The sequence below is a fragment of the Neophocaena asiaeorientalis genome, unplaced genomic scaffold, assembly GCF_003031525.2.
Source record: "Neophocaena asiaeorientalis asiaeorientalis breed wild unplaced genomic scaffold, Neophocaena_asiaeorientalis_V1.1 scaffold46, whole genome shotgun sequence".
In the NCBI taxonomy this organism is placed as follows: Eukaryota; Metazoa; Chordata; class Mammalia; order Artiodactyla; family Phocoenidae; genus Neophocaena; species Neophocaena asiaeorientalis.
In genome coordinates this window covers 3,741,985-3,758,717 of record NW_020175393.1, presented here as the reverse complement: position 1 = coordinate 3,758,717, position 16,733 = coordinate 3,741,985, and the positions used below count along the sequence as shown (strand labels likewise).

Here is a 16,733-nt window from a genome sequence, read left to right as displayed (position 1 = left end):
AAATCTATTAGTAGATTCATTATATAAAGAGATTTAAAGGGGAAAACATGATCATTGTTATAGAAAAGGCATTCAGTACAATTTAACAGTCATGCAACTTCTTTTAAAACACTAGCAAATTAGAAAAAAGTCAACTTCCTTAACCTGATTAAATGTATCCACCAAAACCCAGTAAACATTCATACTTAATCGCAACATTAAGTATTTTAGAAGTACTTCCTTTGAAACAAGGCAAGGTTGTCCACTATCTTATTGTTGTACAGACTAGGTATGACCTCTGCCCTTCCCCAGTGCTCATTATTAGACAGAGGAGCCAAAATAAAAAGACATCCCAAAGAGAACTACCTTCAGAAGTAGAGGTATTCAAACAGATGAACCAAAAGTTTAGAACAAGCATAATAGACATTAAAATAGCTAAGGGAAGGGCTTCCCTGGTGGCGCACTGGTTGAGAGTCCACCTGCCAATGCAGGGGACACAGGTTCGTACCCCGGTCCGGGAAGATCCCACATGCCATGGGGCGGCTAGGCCCGTGAGCCATGGCCGCTGAGCCTGCATGTCCGGAGCCTGTGCTCCGCAACGGGAGAGGCCACAACAGTGAGAGGCCCGCGTCCCGCAAAAAAAAAAAAAAAAAAAAAAAAAGCTAAGGGAAGATGTTAGTGATATGAAACACAAAATAATGAAATAGATATATTGGGCATGTTCTGTCAGTATGCATGCATTTTGAAGCTCTGTTATTAGACACACACACGTTTATGATTGTTATGTCTTACTGATGAAAACTGACCTTTTCATTTTATAAATGTCCCTCTTTGTCTCCAATAACTTTGTCCTGAAATCTTTTTTGTCTGCTATACTGTAGCCACTCAAGCTGTCTTCTGCTTAGTGTTTTCATAGTCTATGATTTTTCATCCTTTTACTTTCAATCTACCAGTGTCTTTATATTTAAAGTACTTCTCATGTAGACAGCATGTTGTTGGGTCTTACTTTTTTATCCTTTCTGACAATCTCTGCTTTTCATTTGAAGTGTTTAGGTCATTTGCATTAATGGAACTGTAAATATGGTAAGATTTAGGTCTACTATTTGTTACTTATGTTTGTTCATCTGCTTTTTTCTTGCCTTTGTTTGGGTTAATTGAATGTTTTACTCATTCTGTTTTGATTCTTGTTTTGCATTATTTTTCAGTGGTTGCTCTAGGGATTACAGCATGCATCCTAAACTTATCGTAGTCTACTTGGATTTTAATTTTTTCTTTTAAATTTTTTGGCCATGCCATGCAGCATGTGGGATCTTAGTTCCCCAACCGGTGATTGAACCTGTGCCCCCTGCAGTGTAAGCATGGAGTCTTAACCACTGGACTGCCAGGGAAGTCCTCTACTTGGATTTTATATTGTCTTACATCACATGGAATGTAAGAATCTTACAACAGTAAAGTTCCATTTCCCCCAACTTATCTTTTGTGCTATTGTCTTCATATTTATTAAATATACATATATTATAAACTCTACAATGTAGTGGTATATTCTTCACTTTAAATATTCATCTCTTTTAAAGAAACTATGAGGAGAATATACAGTTGACCTTTGAACAACGCAGGGGTTGGGGCACAGACCCTCTGTGCCGTCAAAAATCTGCGTATAACTTATAGTCAGCCCTCCATATGCACAGTTGCTTAGTATCCACAGCTCTGCCTCCACGGCCTCAGCCCGCCACGGATCATGTATTACTGTATTAAGCCTATCTAGTCAATTTTTCATGTATGGTTTTTAATTCTAGAATTGCCACTTTTTTTTTATAGTTTCTAGTTGTCTGATGAATTTGCTCACTTGCTTATTCATTATGAGTACATTTTTTAAAGGTTCTTGAACATATTTATTATAGCCACTTTGAAATCTTCACCCACTAATTAAATATCTGAGTTATTTCAGAATTGATTTTTATTGACTGCCTTTCTTTTGGCTATGGTTCACATTTCTGTGCTTATGTGCAAGTTCAGCATTAAACAAAAATCTTTTAATACAGGGCATTGTAGCAGATACATTGTAGAAAATCTAGATTCTGTTATCTTCCTCTAGAGACTATTTATTTTTATTAGGCAGTTAACTTGGCAGGCATAAAATTCCAAATTCTGTGTCCCTTGAGATAGGCAGCAGCTAAAATTTCTGCTCAGTTCATTTATTTTCCAGTTGTCTTTTTCTCATTGTTTTCTGCTGGGCTCCTTGGAGTATCCCCTGTACGTGCACAGGTCAGGAGTCAGCCAAGGAGTTGGTCAAATTTTATATGCATTTTTAAGAAGCCTCTGTGCCTTCTTCCTTTCTTGGATTTCCTTTCTAAACTTGATTCTCTGACTTGTCAAACTAGCAACTTTACGCTTGAATTCTGGCCATTCTATGCTATGTTTTCTGGGTAGTGCCTTCAGGCAAAAATCCTTATAATCACAAGTCGTATCCAGTGCACCTCCCTTCTATCAATGGTTGACTCCCTTCCAGTTTCTTCCTGCTTTTATTCTCTCCAGTCCCTTCAAATCATTGCACTCTTTTATTTTATCCAGAGTCCATTATTATTATAATGCAATACAGGCTACTCCGTCACTACTAGAAGCAGAACCTCCTACTTTTGTTTCAAAACACTCAAGTGAAGATGTTGACTTGTCTGAAATTTAAAGGAAAGATCCAAGGTAGATATATACATTTGGTATTCATTGACCTATAGATAGATGGTACTTAAAGCCATGAGAATAGGTGAGACCATTAAGAGGTGAGCATAAATAGAAAAAGGAAACAAGAATAGAGGTTTTTTAAAATTAATTTAATCCTCATGAAATTAAAAGTAATAACACATGCTATTTATTGAATCCTATGCAGAAGACTTTTTTTTTTATCTTTTAAGAATTTTTAATTTATTTATTTTTGGCTGCGTTGGGTCTTTGTTGCTGTGCACAGGCTTTCTCTGGCTGAGGCGAGCTGGGACTACTCTTTGTTGTGGTGTGCGGGCTTCTCACTGCGGTGGCTTCTCTTGTTGCGGAGCACAGGCTCTAGGCGCACGGGCTTCAGTAGTTGTGGCACACGGGCTTAGTTGCTCCGCGGCACGTGGGATCTTCCCAGACCAGGGATCGAACCCGTGTCCCCTGCATTGGCAGGTGGATTCTTAACCACTGCGCCACCAGGAAAGTCCCCTGTGCAGAAGACTTTCTATGCGTTCTATGCATTTCTCATTGAATTCATCCAACAGTATCACCAGACAAGAAATTAAGGCTCAGACAGAAGTGGTTTGCCGGTAGTCACATAGGAGGTGGATGAGAAGAAGAAGGAGGGAAGGAGACTATTGAGAAGAAGCAAACTGTACAATAGCAGAAAAACCTTGGGTGAATTTTTTAAACTCTCAAGAGTCCCAGTTTCCACATCTGTAAAATGGGAATAGCAATTACTTTGTCATTAGTGTGAGGATTAGAAACAATATATGTAAAGTACCCAAAGCAGTGCACCTAGGAAACATGCAACTAGAGGATAGCTATAATGCCTATAAATGTTTTATTTGTTGTATTTAGCTTTATTATTTCATGCAAATAGAATGAAGTTTCCCCCAAATTCCTTACCAGGAGTAGGTGGACATAGGGGTGGAAAAGACGGAGAGGATCAATAAGGAAAAAGACAGACAAGAGAGGGAAGGGCCTTTAGGATGATTATCCAAAGTGGACTCTGGATTGACCAGCATCCATATGGGAGAAGTGGAAACTGTTTCCCACTACCCCTAGGACCCTGTGTGTCTGCTGGATTGATGAGTGGACTCTCCGTCTGGCTGTGGGCAGTACCTCCAGGTCCTTTCAGGGATAGGGGCTCAATCTATACAAAAGGAAGAAAACCTACAGATCAAGTCAAAAGGTAAAGCTTTTATTATTTTTATTTTATTCTTTTATTTATTAGATTATAACCCAAAGTATAAAATAAATATCCATGAGTCCATTCTGGTATAAATTGCTGAATAAATCTCCCATACAGGAGAACTCCAAATAATTTTTGTAGATATTCCCTTCTCAAGGAATGGCAGTGAAAAAGGGGAATGAAAGGGGGAAGAAGTAACTTTATAGTGGAGAAATCTGGCTAACACAACCTTACCTAGGTAATCAAGGTTAACACTGACAGTGATAAATCTTTTTTTTTTTTGCGGTACGCGGGCCTCTCACTGTTGTGGCCTCTCGCGTTGCGGAGCACAGGGTCCGGATGCGCAGGCTCAGTGGCCATGGCTCACGGGCCCAGCCGCTCTGCGGCATGTGGGATCTTCCCAGACCGGGGCAGGAGCCTGTGTCCCCTGCATCGGCAGGCTGACTCTGAACCACTGCACCACCAGGGAAGCCCTGATAAATCATTTTGGTACTATATACTCTTTTCTTTTTTTTTGGCTGCATTGGGTCTTCGGGTCTTTGTTGCTGCGCGCAGGCTTTCTCTAGTTGTGGCAAGCGGGGGCTACTCTTCGTTGTGGTGAGCGGGCTTCTCATTACGGTGGCTTCCTTTGTTGCGGAGCATGGGCTCTAGGCGTGCGGGTTTCAGTAGTTGCAGCACGCGGGCTGTAGAACATGTGGGCTTCAGTAATTGTGGCTCATGGGCTCTAGAGGGTAAGCTCAGTAGTTGTGGTGCACGGGCTTAGTTGCTCCATGGCATGTGGGATATTCCCAGACCAGGGCTCAAACTCGTGTCCCCTGCATTGGCAGGTGGATTCTTAACCACTGTGCCACCAGGGAAGTCCCTGATGCTATATACTCTTCATACAATGTGATCAGAATGTCATTTTGCTCATGTGGTCTTAGTCCACAAAACACATTATCCCAGTCTTATCATGAGAAAACATCAGACAAACCCTAAGTGAGAGACATTATACAAAATACCTGACCAGTAACTCTTCAAAGTTGTTAAAGTTACTGAAAATAAGGAAAGTCTTAGAAACTGTCACAGCCAAGAGGAGCCTAAGAAGACATGTGGCATCCTGGATGGGATCCTGGAACAGCAAATAATAGGTAAAAATTAAGGAAATATGGAAGTTTGGATTTTAGTTAATAATATATCAATATTGATTTATTAGTTGTGATAAAGGTAGCATACTAATGTTAGATATTAATAATAGGGAAACTGGGTGTGGAGTACATGGAAATTCTCTGTTTTTTCTTTACAGCTTTTCTATAAAACTATTCTAAAACTAAAAGTTTATTTTATATATTTAAACAAATAAATTTTAAGGTTCAGCTTGACACTAGACACAGATAAGGTTTTTTGGAATCATTTTATTCCTGATTCTTAAGGAGGTGGCTGAAGTCATGGTTTCACTGTAAAAAAGGATAGGAAACAGGGACTTCCCTGGTGGTCCAGTGGTTAAGAATCCTCCTTCCAATGCAGGGAACGTGGGTTCCATCCCTGGTTGGGGAACTAAGATCCCACTTGCCAAGGGGCAACTAAGCCCACGTGCCACAGCTACTGAGCCCACGTGCCGCAGCTACTGAGCCGCGTGCCACAACTAGAGAGCCCGTGCACCACAACTACTGAGCCCGTGCGCCTCAACTACTGAGTCCACACACCGCAACTACTGAGCTCATGCGCCACAACTAGAGAGACCACACGCTGCAACTAGAGAGCCCATGTGGTCTGGAGCCCAAGTCCCACAACTAGAGAGAAGCCCATGCACTGCACTGAAGAGGCTGTGTGCTGCAATGAAAGATCCCGCGTGCCACAATGAAGATCCCACGTGCTGCAACTAAGACCCTGACACAGCCAAATAAATAAATTAAAAAAAAAAAAAGGATAAGAAACAGGAGAGACAGGTGTGGATAAAGGCAAGCAGACTCCTGGACAGGTAGAGAAGGGTGCCATTGGAACAATGGAAAGGTCTCAGAGACAGGCAAAGAGACCCATATATCATCTCACCTATTTTTGAAAACTCATACCTAGGCTGAACATATTAGAAGAAGTAGTTGAGCACTGGCTTAAAAAAAGGAGTGAAAAGAAGGTAGGTAGGTAAGAAGGAAGGAAGGGAGGGAGGGATGGGGGAAGGAAGAGAGAGAGGGAGAGAGGGAAGAAAAGGAAGGGAGGGAGAAGGGATAGGAGGGAGAGTAGGAGGGAGGGAGGAAGAGAAAGAGGAAGAGAAACAGAATTTCCATTTTTAAAAATTCATCTTAAAACAACTTTCTGGAATGTTAGCAGTATTTCACAATGCAGTCATCTCATTTTGGCAGCTTGATTGATTTCCTGATTTCCAGGAAAACTGAGCTGTCATCTGGTTCCTACTTGGCGCTTTACCGACATGAATATGCAGTTCTCACAAAATGTGAAATGGCTGCTGAAGAAGTGAAATTTAATTCTTTCTGACGTATTGCTCCAAGCCCTCCACTGTCTCAAAGATAAAGAAACCCAGTGGAGAAACTTTCCTCCTCTCCCCATAAAAAAGAGAGTGAAGGTTCATTTCTTTAGGAGTTTTTCACATGAACTAAAGGTTCTGAGCCAGTCTGTTGGGTGGGAGCAGATGGGAGAAAGCACAGTGCATACCTACATGACTCAGCCAAAAGCTTGAGAGCAGCGGCCATGGGCCATGGCGTATATTTCCCAGTACTTCCAAGAGGATTGCCATCATCAGTGTGTTTTTGAGCACCTCCTGGTGCAAGAACTAACATTTACTGTGCACTCTGTATGCACTTACCCCTCACCAGTCCTGTGAGGTAGGCCCTTCTATTACTCCATTTTAGAGAAAGAAAATGAAGCTCAGAGAAGTAAATACCCTGCCCTCAAACACATGGTGTGATGGTTAGTTTTATGTGTCAATTTGGATAGGCTGTGTGCCCAGTTGTATCCTTAAACACTAGTCTAGATGATGCTGAAAAGAAATTTTGTAGATGTGATTAACATTTACAATCAGTTGACTTTAAGTAAAGCAGATCACCCTCTATAATGTACGTGGACCTCATCCAGTTAGTTGAAGGCCTTAAGAGCAAAAACTGAGGTTTCTTAGAAAAGAAGGAATCTGCCTCAAGATTGTCATATGTATGGAAATTCTGCCTGAATTTTCAGCTTACTAGCCTGTCCTACAGATTTCAGACTTGCCAACCACTCCCCACCCAGTCGCTGAGCCAGTTCCTTAAATCCATCCCCCTTCTCTCTCAACCCCAGGTCTCTTCAGATGGAAAGCTCACATTCTCAACTCCACACTCTCCTGCCTCCCAGACCCTGCATGAGAAGCTGCAGATACCAGGGTCGTAATATAGGCTGTAGTATGAGTGACTGGGGCCAGGTCTCCTGAGGACCTATGAGGGAAGATTTAACATGAAGGAGACCAGGTGAGTGGAGAAAACTGCTGTTGAGAAGGAGGAAATGACAGTGTCCGGAAGATGGGGTAATCAGGGAGGGAAGAGGATGTGGTAGAGAAAATAATTTAAAATAATAGTTAATGCTTGGTGAGCCCTTCCCATGTGCCAGGTACTCTTCTGAGTGCTTCCCTTATGTTAATTTCTTTAGTAGTAGTATCCTTATAGATGAGGAAACTGAGGCCCAAGGTCACATGGCTGGTAAGTGGTAGAGCAGGAGGCAGTATGCCTCCAGAGCTCAACACTTAACCACCTTAGTAAACCACATAGGGAAAGAAGAGGGTAAGACAGAGGTGCCACTCTTCTGACAGAAGATAAAAAGGAGAGGCTGGATTAAGCTAGAGTTTCTAAAGCCAAGGCTGTATCCTGCTTGGCTGGAGGAAATCCACCCACAGTCTTTATTGGGGTTCCTCCTTGGAATTATACAAAAGTTCTGGGATCTTATGGACCCCACAATACGAGGAGAGTTCCTCTGATCATCAGTCTGTACTTAAAAATACTGAGCTGCTGCATCAGTTAAGAAGGGTGGGCTATCCATCGGAGAAACCCTGAATGATTTCAGCCAAGACCAGGAGAATTTGCTTACGGTCCAGCCTCCCTGAGCGCACCCAGCAGCTTCCTCGTGAGTTTTGCCAGGGTGTTAACAGGGAACTGGACATAGTCCAAAAGAATGTGAGCATTAATGGGCCTCTACCTCCTTCCGGTCAGGAGAAGATGCCTAGCTAAGCCACACCACTTCTCAAATGCACTTCCCTTCCTCACTCCCTCACCTTTTCCCCTCCCAGAGTCCTACCAAAATATTCTCAAGGGTGAGACCTTTAAGAAAACAGAGAGAAACAAGTGTGCTTCTGGGAGTTTCTTCCCTTGGCCAGTTAACACAAACCTGTCTCAAAGCCCTGCTACTTTTGTGTCCGTGATGGTTGGGGGGAACAGGGACAGTAATGCAGGGAGAGAAGAGCACACATTGACCTCAATGTGTGCTCGTGCCACCGTTGCAGTGGAAAGAACGGTGCAGTGGTAAATAGGAGACCTGGGCCCCAGTCTCTACTCTGGGCCCAAATGTCTTCATCAGTAAAATTGTTTAGAAGGAACGCTGTGGGGTGGGGATGGGAGGATTCCACCTCGTTGAAAACTAGATATAGAGGCCTCAGCAAATTCCCTAGCGAAATGCCCCAGTCAGACCCATTCCTACCTGGGCAGTAAGGTTGGGAAACACAGGGGAGTGGTGGTTAGTATGTGTTATAGGCATCCAGGTGCAGATCTGGGCATTTCCAGCCTGGCTCCATGATCATGCAAGGTGGGGGGTGGGGGCACAGATGGCAGTACAATACGGGGGTTGGCTAAGACGTAGCAGAGGATTCCAAAAGTCACATTTTAGTATCTGGGACACGCGTTTTTAACCGGGGTCCACAAACCATAGACTGTACACTGGAATTCAGAGGTCCATGAATTTGGATTGGAAAATATTACAACTTTTAAAGGCAGCAAACTACAGTTGCGTTAGCTGGGCCAGTAGAAAGCAGTACTTTTCATTTCCCTTTACAGTTGCTGCAGATATCTTGAAACATCGTTTAAACTCATTTCTACTTCAGGTTTGCAGTAGTGTGTTGGGTTCACCCCCTTGATCCTGTTATTTAAGGTGTTAATAAAGAAACCCATGTACACCAAACATCACACCCTTAAATATTTTCACAACTGTATTTCAACATAACTAGCTTCCTTTGTGATCCCGTGTATTTTATTGTATGCATAGGAAAATATTTTGAGAAGGGATCCACAGCACAAAAAAGGTCAGGAGCCCCCAGACAGGGCGGGGTGGGGCCTTGTTGACGCTCTGGCCCAGAGTTGGCACGGCTGCCCCGCTGAGCACAGGCTCGCACAGGAGGAACCAGGTCAGAATCCCAGCGGGCACTGCTCCAGCTCCAGGAAATCTTGGGGTGGGGGTGTGAGGCATGACAGCGACATCTTCTTTAGCTTGGTAGGGTAGCCTTGTGCCTCTGCTGCCCATCGTGAATAAGGGGAAAATCACCAGCCTCTTACCTTAAATCACAGGGGGTTTAGGGAGAATGAGGACAGAAAATGTGGGGAAAAGAGGAAGAGATTCCTCCCTCCCCAGCTGTGGTTGTATCTCAGCTCAGGGACATGACTGTCCCACACCCTCCTGGAGAACAAAAGCTATTTCAATGTGCCAGGTGCAAGTTGAGCCAAGCCCTCTTTCAAGCAAGCCTCCACCCTTGCAGGCACTGGGACATCTGAGCACACCGGGCTCTCCTTGCAAGGGCAGTTCCTCCATCTCTGCCTTTCCATGTGCTGCCCTTCACTGGGAGCAGTGCCACCCCCATTTCATGCCAGGCTAGCCCTTCCCCGAGTGACACAAATTGCCAGGCCCCAGCGATAGGTCCAGGCTGCCTTGGGAGAGGAGCTGTGCCTTTGTGCAAAGACACCCTTCATTTCACAAAGGAGGGAATCAAGGGCACGGTCGCTGTTACCTCTCTCCAGTTCCTGAGTCTGGCTTCCTTATCTCTGTCAAGACCTTTTGAGCTGCCCCACTGGCCACAGGGCAAAACTCAACCCTGTCCACCAAGGGCCAGGGGCAAAAGACCTGCAGGCCCACTGTGAGAGTAACTGAGCCCAGAACCCCAAGCTCAGCCCCTTTCCCCCACCCAGCCTGAGAATGGACTCATCTCCTGTCACTCTGGCCAGGTGCTCACAGGGTAAGGCAGAACCCACGAACCCCTTCACACTGCTCAGCACCTTCACCTCCCTCTGGAGAAACTTCCCAAGTTTGAGATAATTGTAGAGAAGGGGCTGAGGTGACACACACAAGTTTAATTCTGGGTGGGGAATGGACTGGAGGACACTGAGGGATGATGGGGAGAGGCCTGGGAGTCTGAGAGCCTGAGATTTTCAGGGGAAAAACTCTTAAGGTACAGGCCAAGGCACCCACTTCTGCTTCCTGCTGGATTCTCTGCTGCCCTGGATGCCATGCTGGTCTGATCTGGGCAGAGAAACGACCAACAGGCCCTTGGGACATCATTCATTCATAGATGTTTGTTCCAGTCAGGGGCTCACAGTGGGCAACGTGGAGGGAAAGCAGAACCGTACACACTGTAAATGCTGTTCATAGAGGGCCAGGGGCAGAGGGAGGAAGCTGCCCATTCTCTGATGGAGGGTGATGGAGAATGACTTCCTGGAGGGAGGCCTGAGGCAAAGTCTTGAGGGAATAAGGAGGAGAAAGAGGGAGAGACTTCTCCACAGAGGCTTTGAAAGAAGCCCAAGCTCCAGGCCTGCTTGGGGAAAAGCAGTATTGGGACCTGCATACTGGGCTGCACTAGGCAAAGAGGCTTCTGTGCATGCTGGCCATCAGGAGAAAGGGGGTCCTGCAGTTAAGCACACTTGGCAAGTTCTGGATTAAACAATGTTGAACAGTTCTCCTCACTGTAGGACTTGTCAGAACCTTTAACCTGTTAATGAGCCTCATGGTGTTGTATCCCAGGGCTGGTGTTCCTTGGCAGGCCATGCTGGCATAGGGAAAACGGGAGGCAGTAGGAGTAGATGAGTTTAGAGAATGCAGGGGACTTTGAATACCAGGCCAAGAAGGCTAGACTTTCCTTGGGGCTATTGAGGAGTCTCAGAAGACAATTCACTGAAGGATTTAGACTAAGGGGACCGGTGGCAGTTTGGTCACCGGCAAGGTCAGAGCCCCTCCCTCGATCCACTCCTCCCTCCTGGATAGGAGGGCCACTCCTTGGGAGAGAAAACAGGGTCCTTGGACACAGGCGGCAGTGAGGAAGCCCAGAGACAGGCTAGAAGGGCGGGGAAGCTGGCAACCCTTGATTCCAGGCTTGGGTTGACGGCCTTTGGCACAGTGTTCGAGGCTGCTGTGGTTCAAATCCTGACTTTACCACTTTCTCACTGTGGGTATCTCTCTGGAGCCTCAAGCTTTTTCTTCTTCCTTTTAAAAATAGACATTATTTTTTAGCGCAGGTTTAGGTTTACAGAAAAATTGTGCCAAAAGTACAGAAGGTTCCATATACTCTCTCCCTCCCACCCCCATGGTTTCCCCTAATATTAAATATTAACATCTTACATTAATGTGGTACATTTATTACAATTGATGAACCAATATTGGTACATTATTATTAAAGAAAGTCCATAGTTTACTTGAGGGTTCACTCACTGTGTTGTACAGTTCCACTAGTTTTGACAAATGCATCGTGTCGTGTATCTACAATGACATCATTCAAAATAGTTTCACTACCCTAAAAATGCCCTGACTGAGCCTCAGTTTTAACACCTCTAAAATGAGAGTGTGAAAGTCATCTAAAGCCCCTCAGTCTCCCATTGTAGGTTTTTAATTTAGGCCTTTTGACAAGTTAAGTGGTACTGAAATCAACTAAATGTTTCTCTAAATGTGGTCAGATATCCATCAGAATCACTGGGCTTGGGGTGAGGTGAAGAGGTCCTCATTCAAACGTTCTAGGGTCTCAACCCCAGACCTGCTAAATCAAAATCCCAGGGGCTGGGCCCAGGAATCTGCATATTAACCAGGCCCTGGTGCATAGGGAAGTTTGAGACCTGAACAGAGTTTTCAAAACTGAACAGAAGGATCCAATCCGTTGTCAGGTTAAAGCTCAGGAGAGATGTACAGTTCCCAAAAGGGGGAAGGAGTAGAACTGTTTTCCTGGGAAAAGCCCATTTCTGCCTTCTGCAGCTCCCAGTCAGCAAGCCTGCTGTTTCACATCCTGACTGCTGATCACTCACCCAAAATAACCTGCATGCAATGTCTCACCAGCTGCAGCTCTCTCGGCAGCTCCCTTAATTTAGCAGCCAAACACGTTTGGCTCCACAACAAAGGGGCTCTGGGGTGGGGCCCCTCCCTCATAGCCATCTGTAGTGGGTTGAAAAATGTGCCCCCAAAATTCATGTCCACCCAGAACCTCAGAATGTGACTTTATCTGAAAATGAGATATTTGCAGATGTAATTACTAAGGATTAAGATGAGATATCACACTGGATTAGGGTGGGTCCTAAATACAGTGACTGATGTTCTTACAAGATCAGCCAAAGACAGAGATACACAGAGCAGAGAAGGCCCTGTGAAGACAAGAGGCAGAGATAGGGGTGATGCAGCTATAAGCCAAAGAACACCAAAGATTCCAAGAGCCACCAGAAGCTAAAAAGAGGCCAGGAGGGATTCTTCCCTAGGACCTTCAAAGGGAACATGGCCCTGCCAACACCTTGATTTCAGACTACCAGCCTCCAGAACTGTGAGAATAAATTTCTATCATTTTAAGCCACCCAGTTTGTGATAATTTGTTACAGCAGCCCTAGCAAACTAATACACCATCACTGCCGTAGACTCCTGCCCCAGTTCAGCCCCACTACAGCCATGAAGGTAAGGACCCCACACACAGGCGATTCTCGAGATGGGTGCTTTAATATGGCCAGTTATGATCATAGCTATTTTCTCCCAACCAACACCTGAATTCTGCATCTCCTAGGCCTGTTTCCTACACAAGGACAAGGGTCCTCTGTCCTCTGCTTGGAATGCTATATAATCCAAGACGGGTTAAAACTTCAATAAATAAATATTGGTCCCAGGGGCAGTGCCTGGCAGGTGGTACCATGTAGCCATTCCTGGGCTCAGCCGAGGGTCGGGCTAGACGGGTCACTGCAGCTTCATGCCACTCCGGCGCCGAGAGTCCTTCCGGGCGATGGGGCTGAAGTTCACAATCTCCTTGTAAATGTGCTCTGAGAAAGACAGCGTGGTTCAAGGGGTAGGTGGTGCTGAGGGCAAGAGAGAGCCCCCCTCTCCCGACAGACATAGCGAGGAGCAGAAAGTCAGCTCAGCGCAGGGAGAAAGCAGTGCACACAGGAGACAGTATTCGCTCAGAGAGAAAGAGGTGATAGTCTCCAGGAGGGAGCTGGGACCGGCTGAGGGCAGGCAGGAAAACGAAGCAGGCAGAGGAGAGGGATGCTGCAGGCAGAGAGAGGAAGCAGCCCGAGGCCCCGAGCCCTTACGCTTCCATTCATCCACTGTGAGTTTCTCCTGTTCTAAGAAATCATCAAATGGCTGCTGGGCCTCTGTTTCCTCCTCAGGGTCCCGGCAGGATTCAAAGAAGGGGTGGGTGAGGGCCTGAGAGGTGGTCAGGCGCTTGTCCATGTCCAGCTCCAGCATCTTCTCCAGCAGGTCTGCAGCTGCGGTCACAGAGTGTGAGCCTCACACGCCATGGAGAGCCCGCCCGCTGAGACAGACTGCAGGTCCCAAGACTCACCCTGGGGGCTGGCATGCGGGAAGAGCTGAGAGAAATCCTTCTTGGGGATTTGTGGCAGGGACTGGATGTAGGATTTGGCCTGGAAGACAGAAAAGCACTGAATAATCCCCAGTTGTCAGCCCCTCAGGGCTTAGGCCATGGGGTATAGAGCAGGGACCCCAGAAAAGCCCCTGAGCAGGGCTGAAGGCTCAGGTCCGAATCCAAAGTGAGATGAAGGCAAGAGCCCTTGCCAGGGCAGAGGGGAGGTGCAGCCTGCAGCCCACCTGGCCCTGGTCAGCCAAGCGCACAGCCCTGGCCAGCCTGGGCCCATCTGCCACTCACCGCTTTGTCATTCAACTTCTGCACAAACTCAGCGTCCGGCACCCCCGTCACTTTCAGGATCTGCGTCAGCTGGTCCAGGTCTTGGCAGCAGGTTAAGGCTCAGCCTCACTCCCTGTCGGTGGGTCTGAAGCTGCCCTTCCTGCTGCCCCTCCATCAGGCCCACCCAGCACTGTGGACCATCCAGGTTCCAGACACTCACCTCCTCCTGCTTTTAGGAGGGGAGGTTCATCCTTCAGGACTCAGGTCTCTGGAAGGCTTCCTACCTGCCAGGCTGGGTAAAGGGTCCCTCCCTACAAATGCTCCTGCGTATGCCACCTTCCTGGCCTCATCCCGCTCAGTCACCTCCATCCATTTCTTTATGTACTCCCCCCCGACACCCTCGCACTCTGAGTTTGGCAGGGAGACCCACATCTCCTCCTTAATCCCTGCACAGCACACACAGGTGCCCAGTTTCAGGTGTGTGGTGCCAAAACGTCAAGTATTTTCTGCATTTATGTGTTGGAATGACAGGTGACTAGTTTTCATCACTTTGCTTCTCTGTACTTTAAAGTTGTGCCACAGGGAGCATGTATCACTTTCACATTAAGAAAAAGAGAGAGATTTAAATAATCAAGTGTCTGTTGAAGGAATGAATCCCTGGATGCAGTCTGGCTTTTCCAGCAAAGGATACAATCTTTCCCCTTGAACAGAGTTTTCCCCGTCAGCATCTCTGCCATGATACAGCCCACAGACCAGATGTCCACTGCAGAGGGAGGGGGAGGCAGTGTCACCTGGACCAGCTGACCAAGACCCGGCAGTCACCAGGAGTCAACCCAGAGTCACCAAGACAGCCTTGAGGAAGCTGTCAGAGAAGAAGCCCAGCCCCGTCCCCCTCCCCCGGGCAGTGGACCACTGACCAGTCTGGTTGTAATGCATCCAGCTGAGGATCACCTCGGGGGCCCGGTACCAGCGGGTCACCACATAGCCAGTCATCTCTGCATCTGCTTGCCGTGCCAACCCAAAATCCAAAATCTATGGCTCGGGACACATAGGAAAAAGGAGCTCACTTAAGAGAGGCTCCCCGAGCGGCTTCTGGGGGCTCCTATTGGAGAGGGGCCCACCCCAACCCCAGGCTGACCCTGCCTGGGCCCACTCACCTTCAGCTCACAATCCTCATTGACAGCAAGGTTGCCTGGCTTCAGGTCCTAGATGAGACAAGAGATGGAGCACTGGGCAGAGGCAGAGGTGGGCGCTGTCCCCACTCGGCTGCCAGCCAGCGTGTGACCTTGGCCAGGCCCCTGCCCCTCTCTCTGGGTTCTGGTCTCCTGTGCAGAATGAGGGTTGGACTAGGTGTCCTCTAGGGCCCATCCAGCTCTAAAATGCCTCTTGGGGCCTGAAACACCCAGCTCAGGGCTTGCTTTGTTGGCAAAAATTTCCCAGAAAGTTCCCCAGAACACAGCAATTCTGAGCAGGTCTTCCTGGGCCAAGCCTAGATCTGAAAAATCCACTTTCCCTGCTTCCTCCACCTCCTGGAACCCCCTAACCCTAACCCTAGCCCCCAGGGGTGGGTGGGGCCTCTGAGGATGTAGCAGAGAAAGCACTCACCCTGTGGATGACCCCAGCTGAGTGGATGTACTGTGTTGGGGAGAGAAGAAGAAGGGTAAATCCAGTGCCCGGCTTTTGCACCAGGTGTTGCAGGCTGGCTCAGAGATCTCCTCTGCCTTGTCATGGTGTGCTCTCCCAGCCTTCAAGGTCTAGCCTCCCCCACACCCCAGGTCTCAACACCAAGCCCCCCTCCCCTGCCATCTTGCAGGCTCCCACCCACCTTAAGACCTTTGAGCATCTGATACACCAGGTACTGGATCTTGTCCTCACCGAACTCCATTCCCATGATCTTCTGCAGGTCCATCTGCATGAAGGGCATCACCAGGTAGCTGCAAGTCATGAGGACTTCTTGAACATCCCCAGCCTCACCCAGCTCCAGGTCCGAGCTCAGAGGAGGGCAAGGGGCTGGGCAGAACAGAGGCCTTAGGGATGACCTTCATGTGCAGAAAGAAGCAGCCCCACCACAGCCAGCCAGACCCCCAATGCAGTGGGCCTCCTGACTCCTGGCTCCCAGCCTGGCCCTGGTGGCTGCCCTGTTGGCAGAGCTCAGGGTACGTATTTCAGCTGGAGCTGTGCTCAGGGAAAACAAATGGAGCAGTGCTCCCTCTCTTTAAAGGTGCCCTCTGCTTGCCCTCCTCTACGCCCCACAGAAAGCCACTGCTGTGAGTTAGAAACATTTGCCGGTGTTTCCTTCTGCTTCTGTACAAATATTTCCTCCCCCAGAGGGTCATGCCCCGCCAACATGGCTCCTCAAACATACAAAAATGTCCTCCTTCCAAGAAGGAAACAATAAAAGTTTCCAGGAGGGTGAAGAAGGAAGAAGGAGGTAGCTGAGCCAACACACCCTCTTATGGGATTGCAAAACGGGTGGAAGTCAGCAAAATGTAACTGTTACTCAAGGCAGTAATAGCAAAGTCCAGAACAAAAAAGGATAAAGATTTAGGAAGGAATTAAAAAAAAAAAAAAAAAAAGGATGTGGAGGCCATCTCCCTGAGCCTGTGACTTTTGAAGTCTCCCCCCACCTGACCGCACCCCCGCTTCCCTCCCCCACCCCCCCAGCACAGGGACCCTGCTCCACGCACAGACCCTTCCCCACCTTTGTGTTGCACCTCTGCGTGGACCCTGATTCTTTCTTCTCAGCTGACAAACTTGCTGAAGTCTCTCTGTGATACAACCACCTTCCCTTGCTTAACTTTATTTCTTCAAGTA

The 16,733-nt window shown here is 47.3% G+C and overlaps 1 protein-coding gene across 5 annotated transcripts in view; it reads right to left on the bottom strand.

Annotated features, from left to right (window-relative positions):
* Nucleotides 1–9,082: 9,082 nt before the first annotated feature.
* MAPK13 (mitogen-activated protein kinase 13) overlaps nt 9,083–16,733 on the bottom strand; it is a 12,442-nt gene continuing 4,791 nt past the window's right edge. For 4 of the 5 annotated variants that reach the window (XM_024766134.1, XM_024766135.1, XM_024766136.1 and 1 more), the window contains 10 exons: nt 15,745–15,853; nt 15,525–15,554; nt 15,077–15,124; nt 14,837–14,951; nt 14,611–14,682; nt 13,941–14,020; nt 13,620–13,698; nt 13,366–13,542; nt 12,969–13,095; nt 9,083–11,296 (listed from right to left, as the gene is read on the bottom strand). In XM_024766134.1, coding sequence (XP_024621902.1) covers nt 13,013–13,095; nt 13,366–13,542; nt 13,620–13,698; nt 13,941–14,020; nt 14,611–14,682; nt 14,837–14,951; nt 15,077–15,124; nt 15,525–15,554; nt 15,745–15,853 — 793 coding nt within the window. In that variant the 3' untranslated portion in view covers nt 9,083–11,296; nt 12,969–13,012. Of the gene's footprint in view, nt 11,297–12,757; nt 13,096–13,365; nt 13,543–13,619; nt 13,699–13,940; nt 14,021–14,610; nt 14,683–14,836; nt 14,952–15,076; nt 15,125–15,524; nt 15,555–15,744; nt 15,854–16,733 lie in introns of those variants that run through there. The other variant, XM_024766133.1, reaches the window with a different exon arrangement.